Source organism: Cebidichthys violaceus, unplaced genomic scaffold (genome assembly GCF_023349555.1).
Source record: "Cebidichthys violaceus isolate CVI_PGR_0920_01 unplaced genomic scaffold, fCebVio1.0.p SCAF_174, whole genome shotgun sequence".
Lineage (NCBI taxonomy): Eukaryota > Metazoa > Chordata > Actinopteri > Perciformes > Stichaeidae > Cebidichthys > Cebidichthys violaceus.
The window spans coordinates 117,891-140,104 of NW_027176345.1; the positions used below are offsets into that span (position 1 = coordinate 117,891).

At 40.1% G+C, this 22,214-nt stretch overlaps 2 protein-coding genes across 2 annotated transcripts; one reads left to right on the forward strand and one right to left on the reverse strand.

Annotated features, from left to right (window-relative positions):
• Positions 1 to 1,833: 1,833 nt before the first annotated feature.
• Positions 1,834 to 7,741, forward strand: dpep1 (dipeptidase 1). The gene is made up of 10 exons (XM_068712797.1): positions 1,834 to 2,165; positions 2,415 to 2,541; positions 3,304 to 3,436; positions 3,540 to 3,690; positions 4,537 to 4,606; positions 5,062 to 5,238; positions 5,895 to 5,979; positions 6,112 to 6,187; positions 6,281 to 6,416; positions 7,486 to 7,741. The coding sequence occupies exons 1-10, from the start codon at positions 2,038 to 2,040 to the stop codon at positions 7,663 to 7,665; spliced, it is 1,263 nt and encodes a 420-aa protein (XP_068568898.1). The 5' UTR covers positions 1,834 to 2,037; the 3' UTR covers positions 7,666 to 7,741.
• A 98-nt stretch (positions 7,742 to 7,839) lies between these two features.
• On the reverse strand, positions 7,840 to 22,214 carry slc22a31 (solute carrier family 22 member 31). The gene is made up of 9 exons (XM_068712809.1): positions 21,777 to 22,214; positions 18,658 to 18,761; positions 17,320 to 17,474; positions 13,930 to 14,098; positions 13,239 to 13,384; positions 10,809 to 10,917; positions 10,447 to 10,661; positions 10,175 to 10,286; positions 7,840 to 9,774 (listed from the first exon to the last, which is right to left on the reverse strand). Exons 1-9 carry the CDS (start codon positions 22,164 to 22,166, stop codon positions 9,342 to 9,344), a joined length of 1,833 nt encoding a protein of 610 aa, XP_068568910.1. The 5' UTR covers positions 22,167 to 22,214; the 3' UTR covers positions 7,840 to 9,341.

A 22,214-nucleotide genomic window follows, 5' to 3' on the forward strand; every position in this document is an offset into this window, starting at 1 on the left:
GAACTATGATCTATGGAGGGGTGAATAACTCCATTCCACTAAATACTGATTGAATTGTATTTAGTACAATTAGTAATGGAGTTGGTGATGAGGTACAAACTATATTTATTAGGATTTTTTGGTTTCTGACCACTTTTGGATGATTAAACATGCACCGGGTCAAATTGACCCGCAAACATCATGGCTGTACCTAAAAAACAAACATAACAGGAGGGTTAAGCTTTTAGTGAATATTCAGCATGAAGAGAATCTCTCTCATTTTAATCATTACACAAAGCTCTTAATTATTACCCAATGAACCGGTGACTGTCTTGTGGTGTGGCGATGTCTTCTCTGATTAGATCTGTGCACTCAGGGACCAGAAAACTGTTTCACCAAAAGGTCATTTATGGTCCTGAATTCAGCTGCAACACATCATAACAGATCATCATGAAAAGGATTATATATTTCCTATTGTCTGCTGAGTTGCAGCCCTAAAATAACATACTTTAATTTAATAAAATGCAGTTTTAATCTTTAAATAATCATCATCATTCATATCATCATAACAAGAGCAACAACAATAGCAGCAGTAATAATTGTAACAGAAGTAAAAGTAGTAAAGTAGGACGTGGGGTAAAGGATATAGAGACCTGCTTTTGTATTAGCAATGCCTAACAAAACAGAAACACGGCAAATATGGGGAAGGCAACAAAAATGGCGTGTTGTGTGTATGAGCCGGATATGCACTGTATATGTGTGGGTGTGTGTGTTTATATGTATATATACAGTCCTATATAATATATACAGTTGATATAATAGTGTGTTTGTTTCATTTCTTATTGCTAAGAGACTGGAGTTTTGTTTGTAATGAAAGTTTATTTTAATTAATAGTTTGATTTCAAAACTGCTTTTAACTGAATGTATCAACATTTACAGGTGTTCAGTGCAGAAATTGTTTTTGCAACTGGTCAAAGGTAGATGCCCTCGATAAAGAGAGCTGTGATAGATATGTGATTCCAGAGAGGTGAAGACAGGGTTAGAGGTGAGGGAAAGTTTGAGTAAGAGAAAAAGCAAATACCAATGATATTTAAAAAATGATTTTGCAGATTCTACTTGAAATAAATGTATGTTATCTATCGTTGGATGAGGTAATACAGCGGCGTTTGAGCATACAGCTCACTGATTAAAGCTTTTGTATTTGCAGCTTCATGAACTGGGTGTCTTGGGTGACATTCCCAGGGAAAATAAAAATACACTGTTTGGATGTCAGGGCAGTGAGATCCAAAAACACAATTGCAAGTATCATTTATTGTTGTAGGTGCCGCACAGATCATATAATATTTATGATAATAAAAATCGCCATTTCACAATCGCGAACAAAAACAAGTGTTAAAAGTTAACATTTCTTAAAAAGGAGTAAAGAGTGTATTTGATGTACAGGATATCTTCATCATATCATTCAAGCTGTGAAGCAAAATGTATTGATTGAGATTTAGTTTACGTGAGAATCTATAGTAGAGATCTCTTCTACATATGTGTGACTTTGTATGAAACTCACCGTAAAGATGGTTAATGTGCTCCAGACCGCTGTGCTGGTTCTGCTTAGCAGTTCTGGAACAACACATTTAAAACTGTAAGATATTCTCGTCCAAAGCACATGTTCTGAACTGTGGAAGAAGCAGTCAAAAGGTATACATTAACATTATAATACATTAACCATGCAAAGTTGAACAAGTGTAGAGATTGTACAAACTGTTCAGCTACTGTGCTGCATTTATGACTGCAGACGCTGTAATGAGAAACAGGCTCAAGACAGAGGAGGAGCGATGAGCAGAGTTAATCTTCAAAGGTGTAATCGGACAGAAACGGACTAAAAGCTGGAGAGAGAATCAAAAAGAATCTACATAGATGCAAAGAAAAAACTAAAAGACTGGCAACTGGTAACTCAGACGTTAAAGAAAGGTCAAGACCTTGTGAATGGGCTAACAGACAAGAAAGTTTCGGGACACAGAAAAAGAAGAGCAGTGCATTTAACAGTCTGTCAAAGTTTGAGAAATGCTTTCCAAGGCTATCTCGGCAGCATATTTAGCTCTATGGATCAGTTATTGTACGTCCACCTCAGCTGAGGATCCGTTCATGACCAGAGCTCTGCAGCTGATGTCTGAGACTCCGCTCATTGACGGGTAAGTGGAAATGTGTTCTACATAAAGTAAAGTGCGCTTGGCATTTTGGTTCTAATGATGTACCGTTTGCTATATGAGCAACAACAGCAGTAAACAATTATGTACTTTGGTAAAAGCCCACTTCTGGAAGCAATTTCTAGTGCTGATCTGGGCAAACTTTCCGTCCCTGCTGTTAAATCACTGTTGATGATGACAGCTTTAGGAAAAGGATCTGTGAGGGTGTGACCTTTTAACTTACTGGTCTTTCAGCCATAACGACCTACCATGGCAGCTCCGTATACAATTCAACAACGAGCTGAACAAAGTGGATCTTAACACTCTGGAAACGACACACACCAACATCCCTAAAATCAAGAAGGGGCGGCTGGGAGCGCAGGTATGTACGGAACATAATGTACTGGAAACTGTGACACAAAGGAAACTATCCCTTCAAGATCAAGTGACTCTTTGTCTGATTTGTCAAACGTATTATCTTCAAAACTGCTTCGCATTTCACATATTTTCTTAAGATTTGATTAATAAATCTGGGGATATTGCTGAGATGTGAAAGGCATATTGCTCAAACCATCTAATCTTATTATATTTTGTATACACTTCAGAAGCACTTGTGCCTTGCAAGTAACAGCATCCTCATTTCAACTCTTAATGAAACATTATAGGACGATGCTGATTACCTTTAATCCAAGCCACAGAGCTGTGTATGTAGTTTCACTGAGCAACTCCAAGGTGCCAAAGAAAATTGTGATGGTGTGCCAAAAAGTTTGATGTTTTATGGCACCTAGACACTATAGGACTTTCATAGGCGTCAGATTCCTGTATTCCTTACACATTACACAAGGTAAAGATGACAGGGGGTTGCATTACAAGACATTTCACCAGGAGGAATCCCCGTCATGACAGACTGGTCTCCAAACTACATCAAAACACACCAGAGAAGTGATATGGGAAAAGACACAAGACCAAATGCAAGACGGGAGTTCTTCCTTCCACAAACGGACATCAAAGCATATCTAATCAATCGTCAATCGAGCAATAAAAAGGGATGTGGTTCTAATAAGGAACATAGTAGCTTTGTAAACCGTCCCTGGATACACAGCGGTGCTGATAATTCATACATAATGTGTTGTTCCTCTTTCAGTTCTGGTCGGCCTATGTTCCCTGTGAGACTCAGTACAAAGATGCTGTCAGACAAACACTGGAGCAGATAGATGTGGTCCACAGGATGTGTCAAAAATACCCTGAAACCTTCATGTTTGCCACCAGTAGCCACGGTGAGACAAGGCGTACTAGTAATTTCAGAAACATTTGCCACCTCTCGTAATCTCATCTCATCTCATCTCATCTCATCTCATCTCTCATGTCTGCACTGCACAGACATCATGGAGGCCTTCAGCATGAACAAGACAGCCAGTCTGATCGGGGTGGAGGGGGGTCACTCCCTGGACAGCAGTCTGGGCACACTGCGCACCATGTACCAGCTGGGCGTCCGCTACCTCACACTCACACATTCCTGCAACACACCCTGGTAAGAGCCAGCCGCACGATTTATCATTTCAGCCCCACTTTTCTTTTTGGTTAGATTAATCTATAATAATACATTATATTCTGGCAGTTCTTCATATGTGTTGTATGTCTTTTTGTAAAGTGCCATCAACCAGCCAGGGACTGTAGAGCAAAATTAGCCTGTATGACTAAATCTGGTAAATTTCTATCATTTTAAATAAATTAAAAGTTACCATTAGTGTCAATTAAATGTCGTGAAGTCAAAAGTAAAAACTATCATGAAATGAAAATACCCAAGTACCTCAGATACATTTACTTAGTTATATTCCACCACTGCCCTATGCACATACACATGTCAATGTCACACTTAAACAACAACAAATGAATACATAAGGTGAAGAGCTGCCTTACATATAAAACACATTATAGTTTTAATACTGTTATTCAGTCACAACAATTGATGAGCCGTTGCTCTTTCAGCTTTCAGTTAGCCTCGGTCATGCATGTGTGGCGTATTTCCATCAGACATCATGGTCAGTTTAGATTGTGTTGTCGGGAGTTTGTGGGAATTCCTGCAGGCCTGTTGAGCTCTCAAGCAGCAGTATCAGGTTCCCTCATCACTTTAGGCGGTTACATGTAATGTAACTGTAGAAGAAAACCTCATGAATTATATATAAGGAAGTGGAAAAACACCTCTTAAACTTCATCTGTGTATTTTTTACACTATTATTTACTTATTTGGTCCGTATGAGAATGTGTACTTAATGTTTATTCATAATATACTGCTAATACTATCACATTGCAAAGTGATGTGGCATTTGAATCACCACATTTACTTTAAGTATGATAACTGTTTTTTTCTCGTCAGGGCGGATAACTGGCTTGTTGACACTGGATCAGAGACATCTCAACATAATGGCCTGTCCCCATTTGGCAAGGTCAGTGAACAAGCAGGGTTAGGCAAATTATGCTTTAAAAATGTAATAAGTTACACATTAGTCATTAAGGTCTTCCAGCTTGAGTTTATTACAAGCATGACCAAACTTTACTTCAAGTATGTATACAAATAAAATGTCAGCACACAATTTAACAACAACTGTGTTTTGACAACCAAACATATTCTATAAAATATAATTGTAGGAAAGTAATCTACTAATATGTATACGTACATGTATTTTTGTTCATTCAACTAGCCTATACAGTCCTACAGCATTGAACTAAATCAGATTTCAAATGACTTTTTGATGCTGGTCAAAACATATCTCTTAAACAATACCTACTGTTATTTCATGAAGGGGAAAACTAATTAGAAACAAAAGAAATAAGGATTTTAGTAAGTTTTATATTTTTGGTACCATAAATATATTTTAGTCATTGTTCTTGCTTACAACAGCAACTAATAGTGGAAATGAACCGTCTGGGGATGCTGATCGACCTGGCTCATGTGACTGAAGCAGTGATGAACCAGGTGCTGGACATGTCTGAAGCTCCGGTCATCTTCAGCCACTCCTCCGCCTACAGCGTCTGTCCACACAAGAGGAACGTCCCAGATAATGTTCTCATTAGAGTGGTGAGTAGTACTAGCAAGGGGTCCCAACTACACACTTGTTTTGTCAGGGGTCACAAAACAGTTGGGAACAGTTGGTTTAATTTACAACGATATACTTCATAAGCTTATCATATGTTTATGAAAAACTTTAATCTCAAACTGCTAACTACAGTTGTCAAATAAATGTAGTGGAGTATACAAATACAATATTCTCTTCTGAGATGTAGTGGAGTATAAAGTAGCAGCAAATAAGTAACACAAAGCATGTGACTAAATGTGACTGAGCTACTTTCCACCACTGACATTGAAAATTGCCACCTTGTGTTCAGTTCAGCTGATACATACACAATGTAAGTTTCCTGGTTAAAGGCAATAAACCAGGAAACAAGAAGCAGGTTATTGTGCAGCACTGTAATAAAACAAAAACAGATAAAAAGCAACTCGGTTATGACCAAGAGACATGCACTTTGATAGATGAGAGAAAACGGAGGTCAATGCCTTCGTGTACTTGCATCTCTTGGCCCAAGTCCTGTCTCTCCCTGTTCTTCACATTCAGTCATTATAAAGTGTTTCCTGCCTAACAGAGCAGAAATGACAGTGTCCAGCTCCATCCTATAGATGAGTTTCTAAGTCAGTAAGCGTGTTTCTGTCATGTAACATCCTGTCTGTCTCTCCAGAATGAGACAGGTGGAATTGTCATGGTGAACTTCTACAATGACTATGTGACCTGCAGCAAGACTGCTAACATCTCACATGTTGCTGGTAAACTACTGTTATGATCATGACAGCTGCTGTAAACCTGGTTAAATATTAACATTTATCATTATTTCTATATATAAAAAAACAACCTGTGTGTCCATCCCATTCATTTCACGTTTACTGCTCTCATCATAGATCACTTTGACCATATAAAGAAAGTGGCCGGGGCGGGCGTTATTGGTTTTGGTGGAGATTACGACGGGGTTACAAGGTGAGTTCAAAACACTCAAACTTTTAGTGAAACCGTAAAAGACAACAAACACTCAACTGTGAAACTGTATTTCTCTGCATGTCATCCTCTCAGACTACCAGAGGGTCTGGAGGATGTGTCCAAAGTGCCCAAAGTGGTGGCTGAACTGCTGAGGAGAGGATGGACTGATGAGGAGATCAAAGCTGCTCTGGGAAACAACCTGCTCAGAGTCCTAAGCAAGGCTGAGACAGTGAGAGACACACACACACACACACACACACACACACACACACACACAGCAGGGTTGTCTGGATTTGGGCTTGGAGCCTACACATTTATTAATAACAGACAGTTACAAACTAGAAAATGTGGGTTTGATTCCCTTTGACGTATGCGTTTGGCCAATAATGATGAGCAAGATGTACTGCCGCACCCTGCAGTACACTTCTACTCTTCAAGATCTTAGTAATCATGATATTCAGGAATTTTCTTCTGTGTCAAAAGTAATCCAGTGATAGTTGTCTGTTCATCAGTGCAAACAGGAACCACTAGCAGCCAGTGGTGGAATGTAACTAACTACATTTACTCAAGTACTGTACTTTTGAAATTTCATTTCACTACTTTCTACTTTAACCCCGTCACATTTCAGAGAGAAATATTGTAAATTTTTACTGCACTAAATGTATTTGACAGCAACAGCTACTTGACAGATTGTAAAACATTTAATGATTTTATATAATATGAGGGACTACTGGAGAATATACTACACTAAATACAGTTGTTAAAATTAGCTCCACCTCAACCAACTACAACATTTAAATGCCTCGCACACACATTAATGCATCAATAATGATAATTATCCAATATATGATAGTTTAACACTCAGGCCATTTTCATGCATTATGAGTACTGATTATCTTCTAATTGTGCAAAGCTTTTGTTCCTCATAAAAACTGAACATGTATGATACGATTGACATGCCTAACTTATCCTGGAAATAACAATACATAACACAAATCTCACTTTTATCAATCCATTATATTCATCTTGTACTTTCTGTGCACAACAGTGAAAAGCTGGATAGTCAAAAGCAGTAAAACAATTATACGTAGGTGCATACAAATAAAAGGTTTGGATTTCTGTACAGAAACCTGCAGCTGGAATACAGATTGGAATCATAAAAGTAAATAGAAATGGCTCTTTTGATCATGAAGGACTCGGTGCTTTGGCAGCAGGTGGACCCTGTGAGTCAGCATACACACACCTGTTATACTGCCTCTCTGTCTGCTGCCTGACGGTCTTATCTTTGTATGTGTCAGGTCCGTGACAGTCTCAAAGGCAAGAGTCCAGATGATGTTCCTATTCCATACGATGAGGTGAAGAACACGTGCAGGACGAGCTATGGTTACCGCAATGCTGGAGCCGTGCCCTCACTCGGCACACTGGCCCTAGTGCTCACACTGGCTCTCCAGGCTTTTATCACACTAACCGTTTCATAAGCTGCTTATCACGGCAGCTGATGGTATGCACATGAAGAATTTGTCCGTTAATACTAATAAAGTCTGATTTACATGTCGGGATGTTTTCCACATATCCTTTCTGCGCTGACAGAATCACCAAATAGTTTCACTTTACTGTTTAAATGTTTTTATAAACAGCTTGTTTTTATTTGATTAGCTTTACTATAATTGACCAAAAAACGGTTTTACAGTTATCAGGAAAACAAAGAGAGCAACACAGTGATTATCATGTCGGACCAAGTTACATTTATTGATCGCCTCCATCTGTTTTATCTCACCATAACACTGTCAGACAGAGACTGCTGTGGGCAAATGTTAGTGTGTGATGACAATGACACACCAGTGTAATCTGAATACACGAATACACACACACACACACACACACACACACACACACACACACACACACACACACACACACACACACACACACACACACACACACACACACACACAAAATGATTCCTCAACATCTGTATACTGACATTTTCACATGAGGTAGTACAGTGCAAAGCTCCATCTAGTGGTCTGAGAGGGTAACAACATCAAAACGTCTCTGTGGATTCTCAACCTAAAGTTTTGGTGATTTGCATGTTTTGAATTTAATTTACACATCAGGCTGGAAGAACATTGGTAATTAAGAGTCTATGAAAAGCGTTTCAACATAAAAAAACAAACAAACAGTACATGCTTTTCTCTGACCAACTGGACAAATTTCAGTCAATACAAAAGCTTCTTTAGTTAACTAATACACAATGAAATCTTCTATAGGCCGAACCAGTGGTGTGATTTTCTCCTATTTAACATCATCATCCTCTCAGTAACAAACTACTCTAGAAAGAACTAGTTTCTCTTCACAAGATGTTACGGCATTAACAGACAGAACGTCGACTGTTCAAAAAAACACTTACGCTTCTTTTAGGCTGTTATTGTGAAAATATCTAATGCCCTTCAGTTAAGGTTGGTACAACTGAATTTTGAAGCATTTCAACCAAACTGTTCTCAATAAACAAAAAGGACACAACTTAATCATTACAAGACAGAGAGGGGATTACATTTTGTCTGCCAGTTACAGTGGTTGGTACATTGACAATGTATACTTTGTGTTTCAACAGACACGTAATGCAAAAATAGCACCTTTAAATCATAGTGTGTAACGCAGTGGTCTATAGAATAAACAGAATTCACCGGCTGATATCTGGTCTTATTTTCCAAATTCTTCTAAGTGAAATAGTTTCCATCATCTTATTCAATGAGCAGTGCATCATTGAGCGCCCTCTTGTGTGCTTCACAAGTATAACAAGACTCCACAAACACAGAGGGAACTAGTTTTGTGTGTCCTCGGGATCCTCTCAGCACTGACACACTGCTGGTGAATCAGACGGACACACTTAATGGAAAGTGCATGAGCAGCTAATAAGTGGACAAAGGACTGCAGCTCACGTGATCTCCAGCAGCCGCACGATTGAGCGAGCTTCTCTGGTGAAACTAGTGTCTGACTATTCAGTTTGAACGCCCCAACACAGACCAGCAGTGTGACCTCAACTGCATCGGCCAAAGAGTGTGAGCATTTTCAATCGATGGTAAACTGTGTGTAGAGGTATGCAGAAGGACGGATAATCCAAGTCTGTACAGAGGAGGCTCTGTCAGCAGAGCTAAGATATGACCTCATTCTCTTGTCCCTGTGTTTCACTGTCTGACAGCAGAGGAGAATGAGTCGGTACAGCGATCCTATAAGGCAAATTGTCTTTAGTCAACATCCTCCTGGTAGCAGAGACCAAACGGGAATAGTTATCAGGGTTGTACTCTGATAAAGGTGGCCGGGCGCAGAGTAACGGCAGGTTGTCCCTGTCAGGCCGGGACAGGAAGAGAGGAGGCCGGCGTTGACTCTCGCCGTCCTTCAGGGAGTCTGGGAGCGGCTTGCGTTTGCTTTCAGGCAGGAGCATTATGGAGAGAACAGAGAGGACAGCGAAGGAGGCGAAGACAACATGGTGGAGAAAGTAGCCACTGTTATTCTGGAGCTCCATCAAGGAGGAGGCGGCCATGCCAACACAACCGGCTGCCAGCACCAGGCCAAGGCAACCACCTCTGGCAGAGAGAGGGAAGAGGAGAAATCAACAAGGTGGAATAATCAGACATTACTTTATAGCTTGTGTTGACATTTTTCTGTATCTCTATACTCGCCAACTTTCCTACCCTGTCTGTAGGACTCAAACCCAAGCCTTAGTGTTCCTACAACTGTTCCCGAAACAGCTGGGCACTGTAGTTTTTAGCAAATGATACTCAAACAGAAGTAATTGTGCATTTGAACGGGACTAATTTAGAAGTGGACTAATACACATTCAAAATAAGCTCTATCAGGCTTCAGCAACACAGGCCATACTTCTTAGTTAGTAATTCATCATTCATTTTGGTCTTTTCATGGGATTTGTTGACTATAAGAAAAATGTATCAACAGCCTCATCACTTTTGTCAGACGGACACTCACCGAACCACGGTCGGCATCACCTCACAGGCAAAGAACACACTGAGCATGGCGAGAGCTTGAGAGAACAGCAGACCCACGACGGATAGCACCAGCACCAGGCCTCCATCCAGATCTGACACATGAAAAGGACAACTAATGACTCATGTGCAAAAATTATAACTGCAGCACAGTTTACAGCGGAGATAAACGTTCTGGCCTGGCACCCAGATCTTACCAGATTGTATTTAAAGTAAAATTAAGTTATGCAAACAAGAGATGAGGATGTAATTTACACTGAGTGAGCGCCAGCAGCAGCAGCGACGACAGTCCAGTGACGATGGCAGAGAGCAGAAGCATACCACGCCGACCAAAGTGATCGACAGACAAGCAGATGAAGATGCAGGCCAGAGCTCCGGTTATCACTCGGAGGAAGTAGCTAAAGTAGAAGTTGGAGGAATAACTGTGCAGGTTTCTGCTGAAACAGTACTGGATGCCTGTTCCAATGAAGCTGAAGGAGAGATGAGAGAAATAGAACATTCACTATGAAGCCCAACATTCAACACACACACGTCACTTTTATCATGAAACGGAAGGCCTGCATCTCATGGACAAGTCAGGTGAACTTTACTTTTTCACACCGAGCATAAAGACTCACAGCGTGAAGCTCAGGATGAGGCAGTTCTTCCAGATAACACGAGTCCGACGCAGCTCCAGAACGGAAAAGTACGCTGGCCGACAGTCTTCTCCGTATGCTGAATCTATCTCTAGAAGCCAAAAAAGAGGGAGGGGGGGGGGGGGGGGGGACCTGAAAATAATTAAACATATCCACATGGAGCCTGGGTGTAATTCAGGACGGTTTAAAGGAGTGGTAAAAAATCTATTTGTTTTACTAGTGGCTGCAATAGTTCTATGCTAAATGACATTGAATCAACGTATGGATTAAACTAGAACTACCACCTTGCAGTTGTAAGCCTCCGCCAACCAGTCAAGCTGCAATTTACATTGTTGTCAGTCCAAACAGTCCCCACTTATCATCTTTTATCCTATTCAACATTCAACAAGTTGTGATAAATAGCATGGAGTCATGGCCATGTTGTTTGTGAGGTCAGAGTGACCTTTCACCACTAAAATCTAATCAGTCCATCCTTGAGTACAAGTGCGTGTGTGTGCCAGATGTAATTAAATTCCCTCATGTAGGGCTGCCCAATTCAACTCAGCGGGTCAGGGATGGCTGCTTGGTCTGGGGAGATCCCCTCATTGGACCTCTCCCCGCTGCTGGCTGGCCCTCGTCATGCACACGAGAGGTGCTCACTGTCAGCCTAAAACAGGACTTGGTTTTAATAATGTTCATTGCGGAGAAAGCAGACTCACAGCTGTAAGTGGAGCCATACATGGTCAAGGTGTGTAGTGCTACTCTGGTTAAACCAGGAAGAAACGGTCTCAGACAGACACAGGCAGAGAGTAGGAGGGGCACTTGCTCCAATCTCTTATGCAGATGTTCTCTTTAGCAAACTGAAAATAATATATTTCACTGGATCAATTGAGTGATGCTATTGCAGTTATTAACTGGAATAGCTAAAAATATATATATAATTATTATTTATTCTCAATTTATCAGAATTTGGTCCAAATTCATAGAATAGTGTATCATAAAATGGCATAACAAATCATAGTATAGTATGGTATAAAACCAAAAAAGGTAAAATGTAGTATACGTAAAAATCTCAAAAGTGTTTTTTTTGTAAAAAAGAAATAAAAAGGTGAGTAAAAGGACATGATAGTAATCATGACATTTTCATGTCTATGGCATTATTTAGTATTTTTCTAAAGGCATACCATACTTTTAGTGACATTTTTATACTGTCATGTTTTATGACATCTGTATAATACGACATTAAAATCAAAAATCATAGTATAGTATGTGTCCTAGTATAACATGCCATGACAAATACACAACATTTTTATGGCAAACTGCAGTAGGACTTTTTTATGACTTATTTTATGTCATGGTGTAGCATGCCATATGAACACTATGAGCGCTAAAAGCAAAAACAGGGCAATGCGTGGCCAGTTACCTTATTATTATCATTATTATTATTGTTATTGTTGTTATTATTACAACATTACCGAAAAACAAAATCTACTCAACATTGACAATACAGACTTCATGAGGACTGATTCCTCGCTCTTATACTTGAAAGAAACATTTAGAGCGTTTATGCAATAATATAATTTCACGCTGGTTATATTACTTCTGCATCCAAGTCAAGCAGATAAACAAACACTTCAAATCTCCACAACAGATGGATCTGATAAAGCACTAAACATGTCATGTGGTAGACCATGATCAGTGAGGGTTAGAGGTTGTACCAGGCTGGAGCAAACAATGTTGGTCACATTTTAAGTTGAAGATTGATTCATCGTTTATGTCATTTTTCTAGAACAAATGCCTTAAAAATATTGGTTGTAGCTTTTATGTTGTGAGGATGTCATTGTTAACTGGATGACTTTGGGTTTCGGACTGTTGGTTAGACAAAACAGAACAGCCGAAGACGTACTTAAATATAAAATAATTGGTAGTAGAGAATAATTGTTATTTACAGCCTTAATTTGGATCTATGTGGGAATACCTACTAAAAAGAACTCTGATGAAAGCAAGGATATCAACAATACTTAGGTTGGCAAGATTTATTCTGCCTAAAGAATAAGCAAAGTACAAGATGGATGGAGTTTAGATAGTATGAGAAAAGAAAAAAAGGTATTGTTTGCGAGTCTGTTTTGTGACTTTGTAAGTTATGAGTCTTTTGTGACTAAAACAGACTAAACAGGTCCTGTACTTGGGTAGTGCAGGACATGTTTAGTCTGTTTCCTGTGCAGAAACAAAGAATGAAAAGAGACATCTCATTTATGCTCCAGGTAAAGTTATATCAACATAATGATACATGTTTTGTTGTCCGTTTCCCAAATATTTGAACGGTTTATTACATGACTCGTTTTAAACTTTTCTCAAGAAAGAAAAAATTTCAGACCAGTTTGTGTCTGTGTTCATTCATGTGTGCGTGCGTGCGTGTGTGCGTGTGTGTACCTGACAGCAGGGTTTCACCAGGGTAGATTTCATCGCGCAGACAAACACCATTCCTGGTGGAGAATTCCTGGAGGCTCCTCTTCACCTGGTGGATCTGAGCGGTGGCCAGCAGCCAGCGAGGAGACTCAGGAAACACTGACGCACAGCTGAGGAAAACACCTCGGTTACCATACAGAGCTCAGACATTTTCTGGAACATTAATTTTCCCCCTTGGTACTGTTTTTGGCAACAAAGAAGAAGTTGTCACTACAACATTGTTTGATATCAGTGACATCTACAAGGCATCATCATACCAGGCTATGCAAGTCACTGAGATATTTAACATCCTTAGTTGACTCTGCTTTGAGTGACTGAACTGTCTGGTTATGATGTTTATCCTCAGGTCTCTTCTGTAGAAGCCGTCATGGTCTCAATGTGACTTCCTGAATAAATAACTAAAGTAAACTAACTCTGAGTGGTGGTCAAAAGAATTTTCCAAGTAGGATCGTATATATATTTAAAGATGTGGTTAATTGTGAATTCAGGTATGTCAATTAAATGGTGTGGGCTTGACACAAGAACCATTCCACACTGCATTGTGAGACTGGTACACTGAGCACCACTGTAGAATAATAAACTTCCCTTAATACTTCACCAAATACAAACATGGTGTGTGCACCTACGCATTGCCAAATAGTGAAACCTGACTCACCACCAATAGGAAAGCAGCAGGAGCAGAGGCACAGTGGCCACAGCCTGCAAAACGGGCCAGTCGCGGCACAGAACAGCGAGGCCCGGCAACAGCAGCTCTGCGAACATGGCAAAGAAGCCGCTGATCATGGCAACCATGAGACGATGGGGAGGATCACAGAGCTCCATCCCTGAGTGAGCGATGGGATCAGAGAGAGAGAGAGAGAGAGAGAGAGAGAGAGAGAGAGAGAGAGAGAGAGAGAGAGAGAGAGAGACAGAGAGAGAGAGAGAGACAGAGACAGAGACAGAGACAGAGAGAGAGAGAGGAGAGAGAGAGAGACAGAGGAGAGCAGAGACAGAGAGAGAGAGAGAGAGAGAGAGAGAGACAGAGAGAGACAGAGAGAGACAGAGAGAGAGAGAGAGACAGAGAGAGAGAGAGAGAGAGAGAGAGAGAGAGAGAGAGAGAGAGAGAGAGAGAGAGAGAGAGAGAGAGAGAGAGAGAGAGGACGGATAACATCAAAACACAGCTGAAGCTAAACAAATACATCTGACCAAAACCAGTTAGTTTCCTGTCAGGACACAAACCCCTTCTCACATAAAGATACTTTATGGTCCCCATGTAAAACCGGTTCAATACAGAGAACAGTAAATTGTCGTGGCATGGAATTCCTTACCACGGAAAGTAGTAAAACATGTTTGAATAAAATGTGTGATTGTATTTATTCTGTCAAGGAATGGAGTAGCTAAACAAGTTCCTCTCTTTTTTTCTTCTCTTGAAGATCTTAAAAAGCGATCTCACTTTACTCATTTGTAAGTTGAGGTGTTTTCCTTGTTGATTTCTTTAGATCTACAGTTGATAAAAATGATCTGAAATGATGTAGAGCTATCTGTTGTACTAGATACTACAATACTGTCATTGAAGTATTGTACATACATAATCTGGACCCAAGGAAGTGTAGCGTCTGTTGTTACAGCCGCTAATGGGGATCTTAATAAACTAAATAAAACTAAACATGGAATCTAACTTTCTGTTTGTTACAAACTCTTTGCGCCGTGTTTGCTAGTTCATAGCAAAGCAACATTCTGAATACCACCTGAAAGAAAACAACGCTAGAACAACAAGCTAGATAAAGCTACTAGAAGACAAAGTGCTCTTTAACCTCAAATAATGACGTAAACTTGTTCCTGAGTCTCTGGTGAACTTTAACCTCCTTACCCTCCCCAGACCTCTGATTCTCTTTCCACATTTCCTCCCTGTAAGGGGGGAGAGAAGGAAAATGAGGAGTTCACTTCCTGCTCACTTCCTGGCCTTTGGTTCTGTCTTGCTATTGTTTTCTCCTCTCTGTGGAGGAGCAGCACTGGCAGGAACATCGCAGAGAAACATTTCTCTCAGGCCCTCATCCCGCCCATCCCAACATCAGCATAACTAGAAAAACAAAATCTGGACTCAATCTAGCCCTGACCTCGCAGGACTTTGTGTCAAACACAGAAGAATGTGTGTGTGTGTGTGTGTGTGTGTGTGTGTGTGTGTGTGTGTGTGTGTGTGTGTGTGTGTGTGTGTGTACTTCAGATGAGGCCACTACCTAGTATTACCACCTCCCACACAGGAATGTGCACAGCTTCTACAAATGCTAATGTAATTACATTTAGATGTTGCTTCAGTCTTGTTTCAGACAGGAAACAGGCTCTATTTGAGACACTGTGCATCTCTACCAGGCAGAGATACCTCATCAGAGAAAGAGTCATGCTGAAGAAGGGGAGCTGAAGCTTCACCACAGTGGGGTTGTACACACCCTAAAGGACAACCAGCTGCCTACTGTCAGTCAACAAGCACAACTCACTTCAGTTTGTCATCAGCTGAAATCCCCACACAGCTCTGCTAGTCCTACATACACATGCCCACCGCAGAGCAATAAGGAAAAGCCCATAGCTTTCATTTTAGGAGAGCAATTCAACACGTAGCTCAGAGCAATGGTCATGTCTCAAACTAGAGAACTCTTGTGTGTCCCCAGTTCTGTATAAAATACTATTTCTATACAGTAAATATTAGATATCAGTTAACATACGACAACTGTTTTCTTCTACCAAGAATCGATTAAACATGTGCAGCACTGCATGTCGAATCAAATTGGGCCAATTAATGTCATAATCTGTAACCGTTTCATGAAATCAAACTACCTCTGCACTTTGCAGAGGTAGTCATTCAATGCATTTACATTCTGCTATTACTAAGCAGCTTGAGTTGTTGGTGGCAGGCTTCAAACACCCCAGAGGTTCACAGGCAACAATGCAGCATGTAATCCACTGTTATTGTATTTTGGAAAACTACTTGTGCTGTGCTCACCAAAATCAGATCCTGTTTGCAGTTATTACTGACTGACTTATTAAACCAATGTGAGTTTGTTTAGCTGCTCTGTAAACAGACACACCAACCTCTGTTGTGTTTCTGAAGCAGCTGCTCAATGAGTTTCCTGTCGAGTTAAACAACACTGGCTGTTACCGCAGGTGTCACCAAATCAACGAAAGCTACACAGACAATATACATGTCTTTATTACAGGTCATAAAAAGATTAGGAGGTTAAGTGTTTACATTTATATACAGCCTCTCTTCACATCATATACTGTTTAAGATTACATTTGGTTTTGCCAGTGATGCTGAGGCCAGCCACAACATTTCATGTTAAAAAAATGAATAATATAAACCTGTAGTTTGTAGCTAAACCTCATTAATTAAAAGTATTACAAAAGGTAAGAGTTAAATATTAATCTCTATGGAAAAGAACAGTGAGATACGGTTACAATCTTCCATCTCCCATCACCTGGTGATCACAGAAAGTAAAACGATTTATTACCTGTCTGGTAAATAATTGCATCATATACATTAAATTGACTTTAATTATTGCCTTATTGTCTTTCAGTTCTTGTTCTTGACTTTCAGACGTGGGAAATAAAAGTCTAATCTCAGTTGTTTGCATTTCCTGAAATAAAGATAAGATGGTAATACAAAGATGGAAGGATTTCTAATCTGCTTATGGAAGGGCACAATTCTTATACTTTTCTTATTGTTTTGGACTGATAGGATCGTTAGCCAGTTGCGTTGGGCCTTTTTCTTCAGTTTAACCTTAATGTTTTTAAGATGTTTTCATTGAGTAAAGCACTAAAACGAACTGTAACAGTAAAAAATTAGTGAAATGTGATTCAACAAAAACATGACATTTGGATAAACACAGTGCCAGCTAATGAAGCCCGGGAATCCAAAAGTGAACATTAAAATAGACAAAGAAGTGAGTGGCTGTGTCTGAGGAAGCTGATATTTCCCCCCCCCCAACCCTCTGGAGAATCTGTTTACCAAATAAGGTTAAAGGAAGCTTAACTGCAGGATAAGTTGGACAACATTTAAAAGGATACTCACTGGCAATATACGAGGATAGGAACACCCCAGCGAGCATGGCGCCCTGAGAGAGACGCAGCAGCAGAAATACCACCACACTGTTGGATAAACATACGGCCACCCCTGACAGACTGGACAGACTGATGGAGAGGAGGAAACATCTCCGGCGACCCAGCCTGAAAACACACATTAGTGTCACATTACTTTTGGTTCTCAGGCACAGAACACACACAAGTGAAATTAGGGAGCTACAAAGTGTTCACTTCCAAATAAATGAGTATGTAATTAGTGATAAAATAAAAGTTGTATGCAGATATTGAGAAAAATATTTAAATATTATTGATATTTATTTTATTTCAAAATGGCATAGAAATGTCCTTTTTATTTAATGCGACTCTTTAGCTAATCAGCTGGTTAGTTACTGTAAGATAGAGCAACAACAATAGTGATGTAATTCTGAATGTACTATTGCTGCTGTAGAAACACAGCACAAGGACACTGACACTAACATAACTAATGTGCATGGAGTTGTGTGTTTGGGTTATAATTAGTATGTCATAAAAAAAAATCATAATATAGTAAGTATGTCATAAAAGTCACAGAAACGCTTTACATTAAAAGTCACAGAATAACGTGCCAAAAAAAGTCATGAAAAAGTATATTAGAGAATAGTCATATTAGAGTATGTTGAAAAATAGTCATAAAAAAGTCATAGTATAGTGTGTCAATAAAAAGTCAAAGTATATAAAGTCAAAATAGTCATAAAAATGTCATAGTATAGCATACCAAAAGAGTATTAAAAAGCGTAAAATTATAGTAGGTCCAAAAAAGTCATAAAGAATTCATTGCTTAGTATGTAAAAAGAAAGTCAGTTAAGAATGTTGAAAATCACCATCAAAAAGTATTTTTATAGTATGTAGTCAGAGTAAAGCATGTCAAAAAAGTCGTACTATTACGTGTTCAAAAAAGTCATTAAAAAACAGTACAGCGAGTTGATAAGTCGTAAAAAAGTCACTGTATGTTTTCAAAAAAGTCATAATATAACGTCAAAAAAGTGATTACAAAGTCATAGAATATATATTAAAACAAATTAATACAGCATGATGAAAAAAAGTCATAAAAAGTCTAAAAACATATAATCTGTCAAAAAATGTCATAATATAGTTTGTAATGAAAGTATGTCAAATAAAAATGCATAGCATAGTCATAAAAAAGTCAAAGTAGACCATGTCACAAAGTTCTTAGTCGAGTCCAACTATTCAGTGAAAAAGCCATAAAAAAAGCATTAGTATAGTATGTGGCATAAATGTAGTAATATTGAACCCGTTTAGGTTCCATATACATGTGATTATTACTGACCAGTCGCACAATGTACCAAGAAGGATGTATCCCAAAATCCATCCAGTCATGAAGCAGATGTGCTGCAAAGGGATTTTCCAGAAGTCACCGCAAACCAGGTTCCACTGCAAAGGAGCACGAAGAAGTTCATCGACACATTCTCAGACCAAAACACAGACATTAACTTTGACACAAAAAAACTATTTCAATTCAATCTCATTAAAAGGTTAAAGCATTATACTGGTGTGTTCTTTTCACATTTCATTAATTGACAGAGCTGACTTCCCTCCACTGTGAGTAATAAGCAAACGTTTCTCAAACAGAAGTGAACAGGGCATTTGGTGGGGAATATTTTCAGCCGTGGAGTAATACACTGATGCTCTGGTGAGTGTTCTGGTGAGATCTAAAATAAACCACAGCGCCCAGGTTCATTGCAATGAAGAGAAATGCCACTTAGTGTAACTCAGTAATGGGTTTAAAATAGCTTTTTGTAACTACAGTGGCTGCCTTGAGAAGTAATGTAGCATATCAAGGCAAAACTTGCTAGAACGATGAATTCAATGTTGTTTCATGTCTTTCTGTGGTATTTAACAAAAAGAAAAAATGGAATATAGTCATCCTTTATGAAGCATACAGTAACATGTTAGGCTTAAACCAGTTCCTTCCTGGAATCAAGGGAAACTTGTAGCACGCTTAAAACATGTACAGTAAGGAACATGTGATTACCAGAGTATATACAGCACTTCCCAAATAGACTTTTAGTGACGTGTATAAATGATTAACATGTGGTGCACTCAATTTCTCTCCAAAATATGATTTGTGAATGCAAAGACTTAAAAAGGTACAGGAATAACACGCCGCCAATGCGCCGCGCTAAGTGTAGTTCAACACAAACACAGAGAGAGTTCTGTGAGGAGGCAGGAATGTAGATCATGTCCTGATCGAGTTAAGATGTCTGCTGACAGCGTTATTACATTAGAACAAAGTAGTGCTCAAAGTAGAGCCTGGCAGCAGCTCTACGCCTGATTGGTACCAGTCGCTGCCTTTAATTCCTCTCCACTCCCGTGTCTCTTTCCCACTACGTACTGAACTCTGTGTGCAGTCCAGATGTTGCATGGCAGTGACCACGTTACAGACACAAATGAATAAAAACAAACACCAAACAACACCAGGAGATCTCTGCAGAGAATATTACTTCGGTAATACTCGTGAAAATACTTGTAATGCTAATCCTTTGACCGTCCTTTCAATATGATGATCAACTGTTTCAGTTTGTAGTTGCTATGAGATCCTTTTTAAGTGTTGCTAGGGCTGGGTACCAAACCTCAAAGAAACAGCTAATGCTATTTCACCGTATTAGGAACGTCATTATGATTTCTCCTAGTCACATAACACAGTTATTTTACAGTGTGTGTAACACCAGAAACCCTAACTACTGAGATGAGAGACTGAACAATAAAAACTCTGTGACCACCGGTTGGGTCTGGAATGGATCAGCCGTTCGTTCGTCTTCCTGAGCTTTCCTTTGGCCGGTCCGCCCCTGCTAGAAGCTCAGGCAGTGACTTCTGTGCAGTAAATCATGAATATATTATAAAACAACACAACACAAGTGAGTCATTGCGTAGGACAGTAGGCCTATATGTGAACTTTAGAAAAAGTCTGACAATTACCATTTTTAAGGGTTTGTTTTGGAGGCTTTGAAGAATAAGGAATAGGAAAGCAACATATGCAACGCTGATGAAAGGTGCTTTAGCAAAGAGGAAGAGTGGCCACCAGCTGATGCTCACCAACATGAAGGCAATAAACAAACTGCTCAGAGGTCTAGTTCATAAACCCCTCTGTCTCACATTAACATGCTCACCTTTAACCAGTTGATCGTGCAACATTATTCTACTTCAAGGTGCTTCTGTTGATGTTGTTTTCAGCCCCTGTATTTGAAGTTGATGAGCACTATTGTTCTGTATTTAACTTTTTTTTTTCCTTTAATAAAGTTTTCCTTTGTCACAGCAAATGGCGTCATGTGCAGAGGAAGCTGCTGTTGGTGAAGGAGGCGTTCAGGGTCTCAGGAAGGAACATGGAGGCCTCAGACTTCCCAGCGCCACAGTATGTCATGGGGGACAACGAGGAAAAGTCTCCTCACTGCCAGGATCTGTTTCCATGAGACCATGTTACACAGACGACACTCTGAAGAGAGGCTGAGGGGAAATTACCCATAATGACTCTGTCCTGCTTGTCAGCCCCCACTCTAACTACTGCGGTTTAGAGACTATACGCCAAGTACTCTGATGTTGTCTTAACACGTTACAAAATACTGCACCGAGACAGACGAGAGGCGCTTGTACGGGGTCACATCGACAAATATATTTGTAAGAACTCGTTGTCAATATTTGCAGACTGGGATGGATCCTTGAATAGCTGACATCCAGGAAAACAGAGTGAGGAGGAGATAAACATGTTCCTGCTGCTTATTCACACATGTAGTAACACAACAAGACACAATCACACTGAATCCCATTATCTGTGTTCAGACACTGGTTACATCTACAGTATGGAAGAGACAATCAAAGAGGATCAATATTCTGCTTGGGAATCTCTCAAACTAAAGGTCAAAAGAGAGCAAACTACAATTTCCTATTGTTTGTATCTTTTCACATACTCTTTCTCAGAGTCTCAGTTTATAATAGTAATTTGTCCACTGCCGGGTTGATCTCTTACAGTGTGACCCTGGGACACAGAGTGCCAGACATGCAGATACAAGAGAGCAAATATTGACTGAACAGCCATCTTCATCACCACACTTGTTCACAGCAGAGATAAAAAAAAAAAACTGCTTTTACTGAGCGGAAACGGAAAGAAATCCAGTTCAGCACCAACACCTGCAAGGCCATTCAAGAACGTGTTAGTTGTGAAAAGTGACACGACCCAAGGAAATTGTTTCTTTATAGAAATACCGTGACACGTGTGAGTAATAACTCTAGCGGTGAGGTAAATGCACGTGGATGAAAAACAACAACCCGGAGTCGAACTGGATCCGGGAAAGCTTTTTTTTTTTTTAATGAAATGCTGTGGGTACTCAGCATTACTACAGCCCCCCAAAAATAAAAAACCCCACTAACTTCTGACTCCAGGCCGCCTCTTACCTCAGTCACAAAGTTGCTGTGCAGCCCCGCTACATGGCCGTACTCCCACCCCACGGTGCAGGACACCCTCTGCCTGGAGAGCTTTTCGGAAAAGTCGGAGGCATTTGGAGGGTACTTGAACAGCTCGCAGCGGCTGAGACCGGAGCCGTTCACCCAGGGGATGGTGAGGTTGAGGTACCCCTGTCTGGAGAAGTTGCTGGGGAGGAACGCGGAGGGCAGGAGCCGCGGGTCGGGCTTGCAGTGGTAGGAGTCCGGGATCACGGTGTAAAAAACGTCGCTGAACAGATTCAGCATGACCGCGAAGTTGGGGAACCAGCTGAAAACCACCACGACTCGGTTATAGCGTCCATAGCCGCCGGTGTGAGGGAAAATCTTCGTCTCATAATCCATTTGAAGACGGGTGTGTGCGGTAACAGATGCTTTCTGTGGCTATGGCGC

Excerpts from the sequence above, each read along its gene's own strand:
- dpep1 (XM_068712797.1), top strand. The coding sequence starts at position 2,038 with ATGCTTTCCAAGGCTATCTCGGCAGCATATTTAGCTCTATGGATCAGT. Across the intron at positions 3,691-4,536 it reads CATTCCTGCAACACACCCTG|GGCGGATAACTGGCTTGTTG; the intron begins GTAAGAGCCAGC and ends TTTTCTCGTCAG. Across the intron at positions 5,980-6,111 it reads TAACATCTCACATGTTGCTG|ATCACTTTGACCATATAAAG; the intron begins GTAAACTACTGT and ends CTCTCATCATAG.
- slc22a31 (XM_068712809.1), bottom strand. The coding sequence starts at position 22,166 with ATGGATTATGAGACGAAGATTTTCCCTCACACCGGCGGCTATGGACGC. Across the intron at positions 18,762-21,776 it reads ACAGCAACTTTGTGACTGAG|TGGAACCTGGTTTGCGGTGA; the intron begins GTAAGAGGCGGC and ends GCTCCTTTGCAG. Across the intron at positions 10,287-10,446 it reads GCTGCTGGCGCTCACTCAGT|ATCTGGATGGAGGCCTGGTG; the intron begins GTAAATTACATC and ends TTCATGTGTCAG.